Source organism: Eschrichtius robustus, chromosome 4 (assembly GCF_028021215.1).
Source record: "Eschrichtius robustus isolate mEscRob2 chromosome 4, mEscRob2.pri, whole genome shotgun sequence".
Lineage (NCBI taxonomy): Eukaryota > Metazoa > Chordata > Mammalia > Artiodactyla > Eschrichtiidae > Eschrichtius > Eschrichtius robustus.
Window position 1 is genome coordinate 131,855,007 of NC_090827.1, and position 18,540 is coordinate 131,873,546.

Consider the following 18,540-nt stretch of genomic DNA (forward strand, 5'->3'; position numbering starts at 1 on the left):
AATTAATGCACAGAAATCTCTTGCATTCCTATATACTAATGATGAAATATCTGGAAGTGAAATTAAGAAAACACTCCCGTTTACCATTGCAAAAAAAAGAATAAAATATCTAGGAATAAACCTACCTAGGGAGACAAAAGACCTGTATGCAGAAAATTATAGGACATTGATGAAAGAAATTAAAGATGATACAAAGAGATGGAGAGATATACCATGTTCTTGGATTGGAAGAATAAACATTGTGAAAATGACTCTACTACCCAAAGCAATCTACAGATTCAGTGCAATCCCTATGAAACTACCACTGGCATTTTTCACAGAACTAGAACAAAAAATTTCACAATTTGTATGGAAACACAAAAGACCCCGAATAGCCAAAGCAATCTTGAGAACGAAAAATGGAGCTGGAGGAATCAGGCTCCCGGACTTCAGACTATATTACAAAGCTACAGTAATCAAGACAGTATGGTACTGGCACAAAAACAGAAATATAGATCAACGGAACAAGATAGAAAGCCCAGAGATAAACCCACGCACATATGGTCACCTTATCTTTGATAAAGGAGGCAACCATATACAGTGGAGAAAAGACAGCCTCTTCAATAAGTGGTGCTGGGAAAATTGGACAGGTACATGTAAAAGTATGAAATTAGAACACTCCCTGACACCATACACAAAAATAAACTCAAAATGGATTAAAGACCTAAGTGTAAGGCCAGACACTATCAAACTCTTAGAGGAAAACATAGGTAGAACACTCTATGACATAAATCACAGCAAGATCCTTTTTGACCCAGCTCCTAGAGAAATGGAAATAAAAACACACATAAACAAATGGGACCTAATGAAACTTAAAAGCTTTTGCACAGCAAAGGAAACCATAAACAAGACCAAAAGACAACCCTCAGAATGGGAGAAAATATTTGCAAATGAAGCAACTGACAAAGGATTAATCTCCAAGATTTACAAGCAGCTCATGCAGCTCAATAACAAAAAAACAAACAACCCAATCCAAAAATGGGCAGAAGACCTAAATAGACATTTCTCCAAAGAAGATATACAGATGGCCAACAGACACATGAAAGAATGCTCAACATCATTAATCATTAGAGAAATGCAAATCAAAACTACAATGAGATATCATCTCACACCGGTCAGAATGGCCATCATCAAAAAATCTAGAAACAATAAATGCTGGAGAGGGTGTGGAGGAAAGGGAACACTCTTGCACTGTTGGTGGGAATGTAAATTGATACAGCCACTATGGAGAACAGTATGGAGGTTCCTTAAAAAACTACAAATAGAACTACCATACGACCCAGCAATCCAACTACTGGGCATATACCCTGAGAAAACCATAGGTCAAAAAGAGTCATGTACCAAAATGTTCATTGCAGCTCTATTTACAATAGCCAGGACATGGAAGCAACCTAAATGCCCATCGACAGATGAATGGATAAAGAAGATGTGGCACATATATACAATGGAATATTACTCAGCCATAAAAAGAAATGAAATGGAGGTATTTGTAATGAGGTGGATGGAGTTAGAGTCTGTCATACAGAGTGAAGTGAGTCAGAAAGAGAAAAACAAATACAGTATGCTAACACATATATACGGAATCTAAGGAAAAAAAAAAAAAAAAAAGGCCATGAAGAACCTAGTGGCAAGATGGGAATAAAGACACAGACTTACTAGAGAATGGACTTGAGGATATGGGGAGGGGGTGGGGTGAGATGTGACAGGGTAAGAGAGTGTCATGGACATATATACACTACCAAATGTAAAATAGATAGCTAGTGGGAAGCAGCCGCATAGCACAGGGAGATCAGCTCGGTGCTTTGGGACCACCTAGAGGGGTGGGATGGGGAGGGTGGGAGGGAGGGAGATGCAAGAGGGAAGAGAAATGGGAACATATTGTATATGTATAACTGATTCACTTTGTTATAAAGCAGAAGCTAACACACCATTGTAAGGCAATTATACTTCAATAAAGATGTTTAAAAAAAAAAAAATTGCTAGGTTTAGAATGCTGCTTTAGAGTAAACAGAGCACCGTCTTATGTGTTTTCTACACAGACAAAAATGCTTATTCATTCATGAATATAGTAATGGATAAATGCTTAGTTATAAATGCTTGTTAACTATTAAGAAAAAAAAACAAAAAAACAAACAAACAAACAAACAAAAAATCTAGAAACAATAAATGCTGGAGAGGGTGTGGAGAAAAGGGAACACTCTTGCACTGTTGGTGGGAATGTAAATTGATACAGCCACTATGGAGAACAGTATGGAGGTTCCTTAAAAAACTAAACATAGAACTACCATACGACCCAGCAATCCCACTACTGGGCATATACCCTGAGAAAACTATAATTCAAAAAGAGTCATGTACCAAAATGTCCATTGCAGCTCTATTTACAATAGCCAGGACATGGAAGCAACCTAAGTGTCCATCATCGGACGAATGGATAAAGAAGATGTGGCACATATATACAATGGAATATTACTCAGCCATAAAAAGAAATGAAATGGAGGTATTTGTAGTGAGGTGGTTGGAGTTAAGAGTCTGTCACACAGAGTGAAGTAAGTCAGAAAGAGAAAAACAAATACAGTATGCTAACACATATATATGGAATCTAAGGAAAAAAAAAAAAAAAGGTCATGAAGAAACCAGTGGCAAGACGGGAATAAAGACACAGACCTACTAGAGAATGGACTTGAGGATATAGGGAGGGGGAGGGGTGAGATGTGACAGGGTGAGAGAGTGGCATGGACATATATACACTACCAAATGTAAAATAGATAGCTAGTGGGAAGCAGCTGCATAGCACAGGGAGATCAGCTCGGTGTTTTGTGACCACCTAGAGGGGTGGGATAGGGAGGGTGGGAGGGAGGGAGATGCAAGAGGGAAGAGATATGGGAACATATGTATATGTATAACTGATTCACTTTGTTATAAAGCAGAAACTAACACACCATTGTAAAGCAATTATACTCCAATAAAGATGTTTAAAAAAAAAAAAGAAGGTAGTAATAATTTTAAAAGCCAAGCCCAAGTTTTGATGTCATATGGTCAATTAATTTGTGAAAGATTATTCTGGAGGTCATTATGGTTTAATTTCAATAAAGAAAGTAGTGAGGCATATAATAGTTCAGATTTTAAAATACCACCAAAAATAATTTTTCCAACTGAGTTCCCCTTTAAATACTTATTAAAAAGAAAGGCTTAGTTAATCAGGAACATATCCATCTAAAGTGCATTTTTCCAAAGGTAATATGTTAAGAAAATTCCATGACTATGCCAGACATCATGATGTTAACTTAGTTCCTTATCAACAGTTAATCCAGATTATGTTTATAAACTAAGTTATTAAAGTTTCAGCATATTCAACAATTTAAGATCTTGATAAAGTTGAAAGAAAGAAAAGGAAAGATATTGAACATAAAATTCTCAGTACGATGTCCTGTAAGAAAGAAAAACCAAAGAAAAGGAGGAAGAGATAATATAAGAAACTACATCATTCAATAAAGCCTTGCCACCCAATGTTAATGAATACAATTCAATGATTCATTTAATTTTGGAAAAGTAGTCTTCAGTGGGAATATTACAGAAGACTTTCAGAGATTACACTTATGACAATTAATTGACCATCTATTAATACTATGAACCAGCAGCACTAAGTATTTTACAGACACGATTCAATTTATTCTCCACAAAGGACTTATGAGGTAAAGTGGATTCAGAGAGGTTAAGTAGTTTGCTCAAAACTGCACAGCTAGTAAGTGGCAGAGGTCAGGATTTGAATTCAAATTAGTTGTTTCTAAGTGCTGCCCTTTCCATTACCCAAAGTAGACTCCCATGGCAGAGGAAGGTAGAGGAGGAGACACATTGGGACTCGCTTCTACTGAGCAGGACAGCTCTCTAAGTGGGGAAAGTTGTGCAATCTCACTATAACTCAGACTCCTCCAAAACCCAACTAAAGGATTTCAAATAGCAGGAAATAGCTTACTGGTAGGATAACCTTTTAGAAAGGTTCTATCTGCAGGCAAATTTGAGAGGTAAGGTCTGCAGTATATCTATAAATATGCCCAAAGTTGGAAAGCTTTAAATGGTTTTCTGTTTACAATCATAAACCTAACATATCAACCCAACAGCAAACAGCACCTATAAAAGTGCACCGTTGGCACACCTCCTACTCATCACCTGCCTTTTTAAAATCCAGATTCCAGCAAAGGCTATGACAATGGACATTAACATGTTTCAGTAGCAGTAGCACTAGAAGCAGCAGCAGCAGCTTAAGAATTTATCACAAAACACAGAGTAACAGTTGGAACCAAACCAGTCTGAGCAATCAAATGAGAGAAATGGTGTCAGTTAAACAGGATGGCCTCTGTCAGCTGGATCCTTACCTGCACAGGCAACACATTCTTCTCTGCAACTTCTACCTCACCTGACCCCAAAACACATACACACACACACACACACACACACACACACACACACACACACACTCCTATTTTCCTAGGCATTTATCATTGGCTAGGTGGTCCTTCTAGAGCATTACTTCCCAAAATAGGGTCTGTGCACTCCTGGGGATCCCCAAGATTCTTTCACGAGGTCTTCACGGTCAAAACTACTTTCACAATAATATTATTATGCTATTTTCCTTTTACACTGTGTTGCTTTTGCACTAATGGTACACAAGTAACAGTGGGTAAAACTGCTGGGCCTTGGGGCAGATCAAGACAGTGGCATCTGACGGTACTAGGCATCTTCACAGCCACACACTCAGCACAGAAATACATGCCAGTTTCAGGAACAGGATGGCCCTGATGAAGTAAAAATTATTAATTTCATTAAACCCTAACTCCTGAGTATGATATTTTAATATTCTTAGTTATAAAATGGGAAATAAGTACTTGTAATGCATACTGATATATTAAAGTTGTCTCAAGGAAAAGCACCTGTGTGACTGAGTCATGAGCTCACCTAACAAGCTTTTCTTCATGGAACACCATTTTTACTTGAAACAAAATGACTGACATACAAAATATGGTTATTCAGATTTGGTATTTGGTAAACATTTGTTTTTTGAAAATAAAAGAAGCCTGTCATTTCAAAAGAAAGAAGGAAGGAAGGAAAGAAGGAACGAAGGAAGGGAGGAAGGGAGGGAGGGAGGGAAGTGTTTCTTACCAAACATAAGAATTAGAGCAGTCAAAGCCAAATTTAGAATTTTGGAAAATCTGTACTTGCTACCATGTGCCTGAAGGCTTCCGAATACTTAAGACTTGCCTAATGAGATCGGTGATGACATTAACACATGTGGAGGATCCATGTAACTCAGTGAGCCAATATTTTCCAAATGACCTGTGCATCATGTTACAGAATCACGCATGGGTAAAAGATCATTCAAAGTGCAAGACACACCAATGGATTTTAATGCGACAGAATAAGAGAAGTTCACGGAGATGATTTTAAGTTCCACAACACAAGCCCTAAAAAAAAAAAAAAACAAACAAAAACTACCACTTTTTGAGCTTTACTATAGTAACAAATAATATCCAGAATTATTTACGAAGGCTAGTTAAGAACTCTTCTAACTGCATACCTATGTGAGGCCAGATTTTCTTCAAATTCTGCAATCAAAAGAACATGTTGCAGCAGGATGAATGAAGAAACAGACATGAGAACCTGTCTCCTCTTGAACCAGACATTAAAGAGAGTTTCAGAAATGTAAAACAGGGACTTCCCTGGTGGCGCAGTGGTTAAGAATCCGCCTCCCGATGCAGGGGACACGGGTTCGAGCCCTGTTCCGGGAAGATCCCACATGCCGCAGAGCAACTAAGCCCGTGTGCCACAACTACTGAGCCTGCGAGCCACAACTACTGAGCCTGAGTGCCACAACTACTGAAGCCCACGTGTCCCAGAGCCCGTGCTCCGCAACAAGAGAAGCCACCACAATGAGAAGCCCGCGCACCGCAATGAAGAGTAGCCCTGGCTCGCCGCAACTAGAGAAAGCCCGCGTGCAGCAATGAAGACCCAATGCAGCAAAAATAAATAAACAAATAAATACATTTAAAAAAACAAAAGAAATGTAAAACAATGTCTCCCGTCTCACAATATTATTTCTGATTAGAAAAATGTAGCTACTTTCTATAAAAATATGTTGTTTATGTTAACATGTAATGGGTTTCTTATTGTTATTTTTAACAAATTAATAAATATTGTTTAATGTTCTCAGCTTTAATTTCTAATATAGTAAATAGCTACAGACACAACCCACACAAACGACAGCTTCCCAGGGTCCTCAATTATTTTTGAGATGATATGGAGTGTTGAGGCCAAAACGTGAGCACCAATGATGCAGAGGGCCCTGCTTCTCAGAGGCTGCATCAGCTGTGTGTCCTGACCCTCCCCACCCCACCTCCGCTCAGGGTCCTCGCCACTGCACTGTGTGCTCCCTGACAGTATATGACTAAATGTTTCCTGCAGAATAGGCTGTGACCCCGTACCTGTGTTACCCTATAGCACAAACATAAATTGCTAAACCTAGTGTGGGAAAGGGCTGAATTAAATCACGTGATTTCATAAGAAAAAATAATAAAGAGAGGAAAAAGTGAATTTATAGAACTCGAAATGCGAGCTTTATCATCATAGAAGCAAAATAACTACATAAACCCATTTGGTCACTGAGCCAGGTTCCAGCTTGGAAGGGAAAATGGATGCACATGATTTGGAGGACAGGACAAAGCGAATAAAAGAGAAGCAAAAGCAGCATTAGTCCATGCAGGAAAAGGAATCCACGCCAGGACTGTTATGGAAGCCCTGATACCAGCAACCCGCCAGGTCTCCGCAGTCACCTCTGCTGCTTGACAACGACCACTTCAAATACAGCCCCAGCCATGCTGCCAGGCAACTGTCACCAAAAACATAGGCTTCACATCAAAATAACTCAAAGAAGAACTGTAAAGTGTGAAAATGAAATGAGTCTGATTTTAAACAGAAAAATCCAGTTATAAGTAAATAATAATTGTAAATAAATAAATATACAACTATTTGTGTGGACATACATAAACACATAGGCCACCTTTATATTTTTACTTTACTTATTTAACCGTACATGTTGGCCGACTGTGCCTTAGCATTGTTGTCTGAATTTAGGTGGCCAGTTTTCTTGATCAGAAACCAATAAACTAGAACCTGTACAACATTTAAATAACCAGATCATATAAAAAAGATTTGAATTTTTAAAAATATCTTTAGATTACAGATACTATAGAACATAACATGACAACAAAAAAACTACATATATTTATTAATACTTTTATCACAGAGAATTCTTGGAGCTCAAAAAAATCTTCTTATTATTGCAACTTTGTAGCGGATAATAATTAAAATTTTAGAAGAAATTACTAGCTTAAGTTTATTCTTCTCCACTGCCTATCGTCTACAAGTAAAATAAAATGTAGGCACATGGAATTCTCAAGGATGGAATTATTTTGAATAATCAAGTGTTCTATGATTGGAGTCATCTTTTCTATGCTGAAATGCGTGTTTTAATGCATTCTGAACAATAATCACTGCCTTTTAAAAACACACTATATCAACCATAATTCAATTACATGATAATGTCTCAGGGCATTACTCTAAACTTATTACTATGATACGCAGAAATAATACACTTTCCCCATCTCCTAGTTGCCCTCCTTCCATATACAAATTATACGCACAAGCACACACATACAGACATAAAATCTGCGGAGCAAATTGTAAGTTACGTTTTCAGGGTGGCACAAAGACGTCTTCTAAGAACTACGGATCCAGAATGGAAGGCTGTTGATTTCACTCTCGCCCTTAACCATATCTGCCACAATTCCGCATGGCCCCCAATACACAGAAGAGAGTGGTGCCCACTGACGTCAAAGACTACACTATTAGGTTCCGGGGCTGGCCTGGGACTTCAGAGCTCTCTCTCCTCTCTCTTCATCATTTACTTGCCTCTTCTGTACAATCAGGACATGGTGCTGAGAGTCTCTGGCACTATTTTAAGTCCACCTGTCCTCAGCATGATTCTCTGCTGCCCTTTTCTTTTTGCTTCTCTCTACTTTTCTTTTTGTTGTGTTCTGTTTCTGCTACACATAGTGGACTTTGTCCTGAAAGCCTCACTTTCTCTAGATACTTCTAGTCAAGAAGATCTCCTTTCCTTCTTTAGGGCACCCATTATTCCACAGCCATCATGTATAATGCTTGATCTGTTCTTGGTTATATGTTTCATCTGAAAGTATTTAAGAGGCTATTCTAAGATGACAACTACTAAGTTGACCTATGCTTTTCAGCTTTAGTCAGAAAATTTCCAAAATAAGAAATTATGCTGCATGGCTGCCCTTTTTTCTCCACCTTTGTATAATAATCACAGTATTACTCTTTGACCTGCTTAAACTAACATTTCTTCATTCACAACACAGTTATTGTGCTAAACACTGAGCTACGAGCTAGGGACACAATGATAAAGAAAGTCAGATACTACGGCTCTTGAATAAAAAGCTTCAGCAATTTAATCCAGTTACACAGTTTACCAAACACAGTCCAGCTACTGAGAACCACTTAAGATTCATGCACAATAATCTGGCTATCAAAATTAAGAGTATTCTTTCAAGTCTTTTCAAGAACTTCTCTACATGACAGATAAAACCCAAACAAAGTTCTCTGAAGAATATTTAGCTGTTCATTCACCCTTCACTAGGGCACAGCCCTCTCTCATGGGAGAAATTACACAGGAAGTTGTAAGAAATGAACAAAACCCTTTAGGAAGCAATTCATGGCATAACAGATACTATGGTCACATCACCCTTGCATCCAATAAAATCTTATAGCATTCAAGCCACATTCCAAGGACTTTCTACATTTTAAAAGGCCACATTTGATGCGAGTTACAGGAGAGATTTTTAAGAGGAGGCCCTTAGCCTTCTATAAAACTGCTACACCCTATTCCATCGATTAGAATAGTATATAAAGTAAATCACAGTTATTTCACAACCAAACATTAATCATTTTCTACTTTAGATATTTAACTTAGTTTGGGAAAGTGTACTTATTCAAAATTTTTCTAGAGTAAGAAACTAGATGCTATAAAACTTTACAAGAGCGAAAACAGTCAAGATTAATTCTTAATCTTGGAGTCATTTTGTAAAATTATAAACTTCTCTTGGAAGAATTTGATTTCTCTATGTTGTTTTTATCACCGATTACAATCTACATACCTGTGTGGCTACGGATATGAACTCTCAGTGTACCACTGCTGGCAAATTTCTGGCCACAATATGGGCAGATTTTCTCCTTTTCTCCTGTATGTGTCTAAACGGAAAGGAATAATAAAGGTTGAGAACAAATATAAAGAATGAGGTTAAAATGATTAAGTGTCTCTGACAACAGTAAATCCTTTTTTTCCCAGGATTATGTTCCTTGAAAATGATTTAATATCACAATGAGATTTTAAACAATTTATCATGGTTATTCCCACTGGTTCAAAAAACCCTCTCAGAATCATGCGTTAGTGTTAATTTGAAAATAACTCTGCAGTTTACATTTTAAGCCTTTATGGAGCCCCCATCTAAAAATGATTAAGTTATACAAAACCAGTGTATGTTAACAAAACCACATAATCAAAATGGGGCTACAGCTGCCCTTGACTGCTGCCAAGAAACACTTCCTTAGAAGCATTTTTCACATTCTTTGTGTGTATTTAATGCTTGAGGACAGAATTAATCTCAATAAAGTAATCTGTTACTTGCATTATGTTTGTCAGACTGGATTGATTTTACTGCAAAGCAAAAAGGAATATAAATCTGATTTGATCTTTAAAATCAGCAGGTGTTAACTGACCAGTCAATTTGAAAGATCACTGCTGCCTTCAATTGACCTTTAACCTGGGCATAAAACCACCACACAAGAAAAGGCGAATGAGTATCATCAAAGCCAGTTTCAATACAATGTTAGAGAGTTCAAAGAAAAAAAGAGTGACCTCTCCCAAAAAAGGAGGCAGATGAAGTGTTTTAAACTTGTCTCACAATCTCATCAGGCGACCAGTGTTTCTACCAACATCAAAATAGGTCATTCCAATAAATAAGGCGGCAGAGCTACTTCTCAAGTCCCATTGGTTTTCAAACTTAGGAGAAGGGAAAAGGACGAGAAGGAGGCAATTACTTCAGATACCTGCACATTCTCTCAGACCCTTTTTAGAACTGTTAACTTCAATGGTAACCTAAATATGAATAAAAGCATATAGTGGATCATCTGGGTTACCACCACCGTCACAAAACAGAACTTCCAGGACCTGTAGTTTGCCTGTGTTTTTACGCAAATTACTAGCAAGTATTGTTATTTGAATTGCCATGAGCTAATGCAGAAAGAACAGGAAAGGTTTTTTAAAAATGATGTGTCCCCAGAAAGGAAAGACAGGCCAGCTGGGATAGAGAAAAAAGGGTGGGGTAACTGTGTCAGAACCCGACAACCTCGAGGAACCACTAACTTAGCAAAACATTCTCATCTTCCATATTAAATCAATTGTTAACTTTAATATAATTGGTTTATAACCTTATTGGCTGATATTTAATTTATAAATTTTCATATTTGAATTATAATCTATATTTGGATATACACTATCATATTTGTAATTTTTAAAAGAGTTATAAATGAAATATCTTAGTCAACTTCAGTGTCCTTTAGATTTTTTTTCCCTTGAAAAAGATTTATATTACATTCAAGTTTGAGGAATACAGTCTAATCAACAGCCACACTAGCCAATGATACTGTCTACAACAAACATCTCCTGGATTCTTCATTTGGCAGCACTTAACTTGCCATTTTCATTACAAGTTCTTACACAAAACAGTTATACATTCATTACACCTCAGCAAGAGCTGTTACTCCCATGGTCCACATTATGGTTCAATTTAAAGGAAATGGTGTAACATTTTAACATATAACAGACCTGTGTTCTTCTCACTCCCTGACAGAAGGGACAAAATATGGTAATTCTTCCCTGATTAATATAAGGTTGTTTAGGAATTGTATACATCTATTATTACAACATGGGATTATTCCAAACAGGAAACTACCAAGTTATCTGTAATATCTTTATAAAATCCACAGGATTTCTTTTGCTGCTACATAAGTATTTCATTGTTCACCTACTTATACTCAGTTACTTATAGTACTTCAGTAATGTAAGTTTCAAACTAAAGGACATTACGGCAATATTAATTAAAATAATGAAAGTGTTCTTTTTGGCTTAATTCAAAAATATATATTATTATTAGGTACAGAATTTGATTGGCTGGTATTAAAAGATATTGAAAGTATAACACTAAACAATCTTAAATATGGTAAGAAAGCATGGAAACATCACTACGAGAATATTGGATAAATGTATGAGACAAAAATGAACAATGCACTGCAAAATATATTCTATGATAATCTGTTATTGCAGACAAACAACTATATCTTTCTTGAAAATTCACTATACTTTCCCTCATTGATTAAAACACAACAAAAGTCTATTAAACTCATGAAAAAGTAATCCAATCAAAGAAAGTTGAAAGATTATTCTATTCAGAGCTTTGAAAAGAGAAGACAGTATCATTATTAATCAGCATTAAAGATACAAGAAAAGAAAGTTACTCAGTTCAGTCCTTTTGAAACAGCTGTATTAAGGACAGGTACCAAAATAAAAGTCATAACAACACAGAAGCCACTTCACATTCACTAGGCAGGACACGCTGAGCAGCAGAGAACTACCACACTTCATAGTCATTTCTGAAGTCAGCGTTAAAACTTTCAACTGCATTAGTTATAATATGAATTTTGCTATTTAAAAAATATACTTAAAATGTATTTAATCAACAAGTAAAAATAACCTGTTGATTTGCTGGAGGTAATTAGCATAACACAAATAAGATAATCTCCAAATCACCATCAGTAATGAACAACATTTTATTCGAGTTGAGCAAATACTTATCAAGTCCCTGTTCTGTACCAGGAATTTCCCTAGGTCCTAGGGATGCAAGATAAAGAAGGACCACTCTAATCCTAGAAGAAGTCAGTCTAATAACTTGTCAATAGATAGCTGAACTAGCTTTGAAAAATAAAACTATTAAAGCTCTACTCAATATCTTTAAAAAAGGAACCTACGTTAATCCAAAAATGTATAAAGTCGAAAAGCTCCCATTCATCGAGTACACTGTATGACCCATCTATCAGCATAGTTTAGGACTGTGTAGCGTCCATACCTAAATCTAGGTTTGCTTTCATATGACAAATATATTCTCTTCTGATAAAATGAAGAAAACAGACATTTGCTAAAGAGCTAGTATCAATCATGGGTTTCTTATTTGTCATTTTGAGTAAATATGTTGATAAATTCATATAAAATTGATTATCACATGATAATTAACATACACGCCTGTATGGTTAAAATACGCAATCCATTCAAACTCACGGAAGGCTTCTACTTACTTTCTTATGACTTCTAAGCACTGAAGGTGTAACAAATGCCTTATTACACAGCTCACATCTGTACTTCTTGTGTCTTTCATGAACCACCTGGACATGAACATTTAACGTGTCCTTCCTTTTAAAGGTAGCATCACAGTGATGACACTTGAAAGTCCTCTCACCTTAGAAATGAAAAAGTCAAATAAGAGAAACACAGACACAACAGCAGGGTGCTGTTAACTCCCCCTCATATGTACCAGATTTACTGCTGTTTTCTCCAAAAACTCAGCTTCGCAGCTCTAACAATTTATCATAACCATAAAAGGTCATTTTTCCAACAATTGTTCAGTTCCATATTTGCTAATTCCCTGTGTGAATCAGGTGTGGGGAGGGAGAGTCCTTTAACCTTCATAGATTCTCAGTGCCTTTAACTGGAAAATGTGGGGATTGAATTAGCTAATTTTCTAAAGGTTCTATGAATTTTCTTTAAAAGTATGTATTTCTAAGGCAGGGGCTTGAGTTTGACAAAAGGTCTCTGTTCTGCAGAGTGAGTTGCCTTTGGGGACCCTCCTGAACTCCCCTCACCCCACCATTCTCCCTCTGGCCTTCAGGGGCAGAGGCAGAACTGGCTCACAGGCAGTAAACTGGAGGGAAGCCCCCGAAGGCAGACGTCAGAGCAGATCCTTCACCCCGGGACAGGAGAGGGCTACAACTCCACTATCTCAGGAACTTGGTCTGGAGGCCCCCTAATGCAGTCCTTGGTCTGCTGTGAAATGGCTAGGGAAGGGCTTCAACTTCCATGCTCTCAGACTGTTTGGGGGCTGCCTCTCAAAGAGGCAGCTGGATTGGGGCAGGGGGACCCAGAGTGGCAACTACCCTTTTCTACCCTAGAGCCCCTCAAAGGGCCCCCCAAGCCCTAGGGCTGGGGTCTAGGACTCTACCCTAGAGCCCAGCCGGGGGTGGGGGGGGGGCTCCGCCACCTGGCCCCTGGCAGTGCCCTCAGGCCCTTTTTCTTTCCCGAGCAGGGGACACGTGGTGGGACACAGCGACTTCAGAATGCATCCCGGACAGGGTACCTGGGAGGGTTTTCACCTTCCCATCAAATAGCCTAGGCTTGCAGGAAAGCAACTCCAGAAGCTATGTTTAGGGAGTTTATGGGACTTTTTAAACTTTCATACCATGCTATTATGACTAAAGTCCATTTTAAGTCCATTTTAAGTGATCAATGTACACAATTAGAAGAGAGTGAATCTCCCAGAAAGATATAAAACATATGTAACCTGTATAAAGACAGACTAGTATTTGCATATATTTTCCCTTTTTAGAGAACAATTATAATAGCACAGATTCAAAAATTATATTCACTATGAGACAAAATATGCAGGTAACTTTCTACATCTAAATAAGAGATTACCTCAGTTTCAACCAAGCTCTTCCACCTTCCCTCCATTTAACTAACATAAACTTAGAAATGTGAAGATACTATTATTTCGTCACACCAAATTTAAGGAAGGAATGACAAGAAGAAGGAAAACAAAAAGGAAAAGGCAAATTACCCTCCCTTCGTCTTTTCAAACAGAAGTATGGCTCTTTAAATTCTCTTAAAGTCTCTAAGGAAGCTGTTGAGTTGCTGAAATTCGATACTTGAAACCAAGTCACACCAAACCATGCATGAACTGTATAGACTCTGAGAGCTGTGTTTATATGTTGCCTTTGTGCTTTTTTGTTGCAGGGTGTTATTGTTGTCACCTAGTTTGTCTTCATATATCTTTCTAGATTTATTTAAAATTTTATTGATATTTGTATAAAGTGTATAACCAGTGAGAGTAAAAGGACAAGTGACATAAAACTGTAAATGTTAATAATACCAAATCTATTCAGGTACTGGAAAAAAATACTCCACGATTGCTCCTATCAAACTATTTCCATTAAATTATTAAGTGAATCAAAGTATTGGTTCATGTACAAAAATCTTATTCAAGCTATACCAAGGAAGTCCATACCTTTCTTCTTTCGTATTTTAATTCCAGATTTTTTTGTTTTAAGTTTATCAGAACTTTAAAATTCTGATACGAGATTTTATCAGATTTCTTTACCTTAAATTTATCAGGATTTGTCCCTATCTTAAAACCAAGAAGCTAGCTAGTAACCTGCCTTTTGGTTTTCAGTGTATTAGGAAATAACAATAATTTCCAAAATAATTATGACAACTTATTTTTCATATTTGGAGCCACAGTGCTGATGTAAGTTTCTAAAACAATCCTCATGTTTTGAAGTTAAATGGGTTTTAACTTTCCTATTGTATAAGACAAGATCTAGTCTTTTGTCCTCTCTATTTTGGCCATTTTCTTAATCAAATGACAGTGAAATGGGATGGAAATTCCTGCTGTTACATGACATATTTTATTCCTTAAATGCATAGCTTTTCTTTATAAGGAAAATGGAAAGTGGTGCTAACAACTTCTCCAGAGCTGTAAGGTGAATACAGAATGACATGAGATCTCAGCACTGTCTTTCCTATAGGAAAAGACGCATTTCATCACAATCATTACCACTCAATAAATATAAAAACTTTAGTATCTTTATTATTTTGCATTTTAGATACTTTGACTTGACCAGAGAAAATTTCTTCCAAGATACTATCTTATCTGTACAATCAAATGTCAAGATTGTTTTGCTTTCCTCAGAAATTAAGCATTAGAAACTACATGTTAGAGGATGTTCTACTGATTAAACAACTCAAATTAGAAGAAATGTATTACTTATGCTATACCATTTTTATTTAACTTTAGATACAATAAAGTAGTAAATCTCTGGTTACGTCAACATCTGAACACAGAACCCACTTTAAAACTCTGTTTAGCAATAACAATTTCTTCTCTGAATAAAGTGACATGGCTAAAAACTGTGGTATTCTAAAATCAGCTCTCAGTGTAACTGCTAGACAGACTTCACAGTATGTATGTGAATAACTTAATTCCCCCCTACCCCCACCAAAAATTCCCTTGCCAAAAGAAGTAAGAAATCAGAGGCAGTGGAGTAGGCAGGGAAAACACCGGACTAACAGGCTTGGATGCTACCCCAGTGCTGTGCAACCCTGAGTATGTCACTGTGCTTCTCTGAGTCTCAATTTTCTCAATTCCCCTCCAATGAAGAGGTTAAATTAGATGTTTACTCTGATCCTTTCCAATTTTAAAAGCCTGTGAGCTAATAAAATCATGCCAGATATCTGCATGTTTTAAAGAGTCAGGCATGTTTCCTTAATCATTACATTTAAAAGGGAACAAAAACGTCTGTTTCAGAACAAATTTCAAAGACACTTTACTGAACATGTTTTTATACACAGCTTTAAATAGTGGGAAAAAATGATATAAAATAAAATGTCTCATAAAATGATTGATCTTACTGTGGGAAAATAAATCAAGGATAAAGGATGAAAACGTGAAAGGCAGTTATCAGTCCTTTTTAAGTTTAAAAGCAGATTGCATAATTACTTATAGGTCCGCTTCTGTGATGCCTACATTCTCAAAGGTTATAAGAACAAAATATGATATAATCCCTTTGGTCCTCAACTGCCTGGACTGTGACTTACTGTTATGTATGAGCAGGTGTCTCTGCAAAGAAAATGGGGTCCGGAACAAAGCTTTACATTCCTCACATTGGAAAGGCCTCTCTTCAGAGTGGGTCTGCAGATGAAAGAAACAGTGAGTCAGGACTCTCTAGAATCAACTACTCATTACAATAACTGGAGCCTGGATTCATGATGGGGACCAGGAAGGACAGGAAGGTGGACAATATCCTGTTTCTTCTGGTGACATTCTTCCCCCATAAAATTGGAAACACAAATAGGCTGTGTTCATGGGAGAAAAACGACTGTATTTTTAACTTCTCACATTAATTAATTATAAACTTGATAAACAGTAAAGGAAATTGCTCCTATAATCTCAAATGCTAATCTCAATACACATTGAGATTTCTCAGAATCTACTTTGCAGAGTGAAATGATACGTAATTTCTCTAAAGACTAAACCTCCTTTATCAAGGGACAGACTTTATGCCGGTACAACATTTTCAACACAGACAAAGGAAACTGTATAAGGGAGGCTGTTTCCACCCTTTTCCCTCAACTTCACTGACTAAAATTCAAATAATTTTCAGTCCTAGGTGCTGCCTTTCCCCTAAATTAAACTAGAACATTTACTCATGTTATAATTAACACCAGGTATCATTAATTGAATATTTATTTTGGATCAAATGCTATGCTAAACACTTCACATGAATTATTTCACTTAATTCTAATAGCAATTTGATAAATAAAATACCATTAGTGTCTCCATTTTATAGATGAGAAAACTAAGGCTCAAAAAGTTTCAGTAACTTGCCAAATGTCAAGCAGCATAGATGTAGGAAGCACTATTAATCACATGACAGACAAAAATATATGTGTAAACAAGAAACAACAGAAATCCACCTGCTAGATCTAAAAATCAAAAACAAAAAACAACAGAAAAAAAAACAGCTTACTCACTTCACCTGTTTTCCATTACACATCAGTATTAACCCATTTGGCACAAATCAGTAAATAAAATTCTATTCTACCACAGATGGCGAGATAACAATGCTCATAAATGCTAATATGTAAAAAACTGAACTATGTTCTCTTATTAAAATAAAGCAAATCATATAATTGATGGGTTATGTTATGATACCTGTGGTATAAAAATAAAGGGAATTATTTAAAGAAAAGTCACTTTATTCACAGCATACAGATTTATACATTTTCTTAGTCTAATGGACACTATAAATATTAAAGATATAAATATTACCTATTAACATAATGTTAGTGAGAAAGGGATTATCATGACTGTTTTCAACTGTGAAAAATATAGAAGAAGGATGGGAGGAACAAATATTTAAAACTCAGGATAAACTACAGATATTCAAATGTGCTATTTAGTTAGAGATATTAAAATGATAGGTGGGAATAAACATATCAATAAAATAGAACAAAGAGTAGGTTTCTTTCATTACCAAAGATATATGAACATTTAGTATAGGAAAATATGGCATTTCAAATTGGTGTAAGAACAGTGGACTGTTTAGTAAATGGTTGTGAGGCAACTGTATAGATATTCAGGAAAAATTAAGTCGTGTCTATTCCCCACCCCATTACAAGAGATAAATCCCATTTCAATTCAGCTATATTTTTTTTAATGTGAAGAATAAGACACTAAATATACAAGAAAATATGAGTAAATATTTAAATAATTTTTGAGTAGGAAAAGGTTTTCTAAGCATGGCAGAAAACCGGGTACTCAGATGAGAGAATTAAATTTAAAACTGCAAGGCAAAAATATTCGGTGACGAAGAAAATATTTGCAACATAAACCAAAAGTTTAAAATTACTAATATAAAGAGTTACAGCAAATTAATAATATAAAAATTCCCCCAAAAGGGCAAAAGGACTCTCCTCCAAATAGCACCCTTAAAATATCATTGATTATTTATTTTGTGCCAAGTCTATGATATGCACTTCAGGCCGCTACATGCCAGTCCTATTTTATATTCTGGGGATATAGTTCCGGGGAAAAAAAGGCAAATGTCTCTGCTATTGTGGAGCTCTTACACTAGCAGAGAGAGAGGAACAATCAACAAATGATAAAATATCAGATACATGCTACAGAGAAAAATAAAGCAGGGAAAGAGGACAGCAAATGTTTCAGAGAATGGGGTAGCAATTTTAAACAGGGGGTCAAGGAAATTCTGGCTGAGAAGGTGACAGTCGAGAGAAGATCTGATTGCACTGGGGGAACAGGGGCAGGTTTCCCTCTGGGTGATCTAGGCAGGAAACTCCACGGAGGCCAGTGTGATCTGAACTAAGTGGAAGCGGCACAGAGATGGGAGACGGTGGAGAAACGGGAAACGCAAATCATGTAGGGCTTGGTTGGCCATTGCAGGAGTTTTGTCTTTTACTGATAGAAATATAAAATCTCCCTAATGGGTTTTAAGCAGATAAGAGGCACGATTCACTTGGCATTTAACAGG

The 18,540-nt window shown here is 36.6% G+C and overlaps 1 protein-coding gene across 3 annotated transcripts in view; it reads right to left on the reverse strand.

Annotated features, from left to right (window-relative positions):
- Positions 1-18,540, reverse strand: part of PRDM5 (PR/SET domain 5) — a 205,030-nt gene that overhangs the window by 67,387 nt on the left and 119,103 nt on the right. For all 3 annotated transcript variants that reach the window (XM_068543370.1, XM_068543369.1, XM_068543371.1), the window contains 3 exons: positions 16,088-16,181; positions 12,517-12,677; positions 9,264-9,357 (listed from right to left, as the gene is read on the reverse strand). In XM_068543370.1, the coding sequence (XP_068399471.1) occupies positions 9,264-9,357; positions 12,517-12,677; positions 16,088-16,181 (349 nt within the window). The remainder of the gene's footprint in view (positions 1-9,263; positions 9,358-12,516; positions 12,678-16,087; positions 16,182-18,540) is intronic.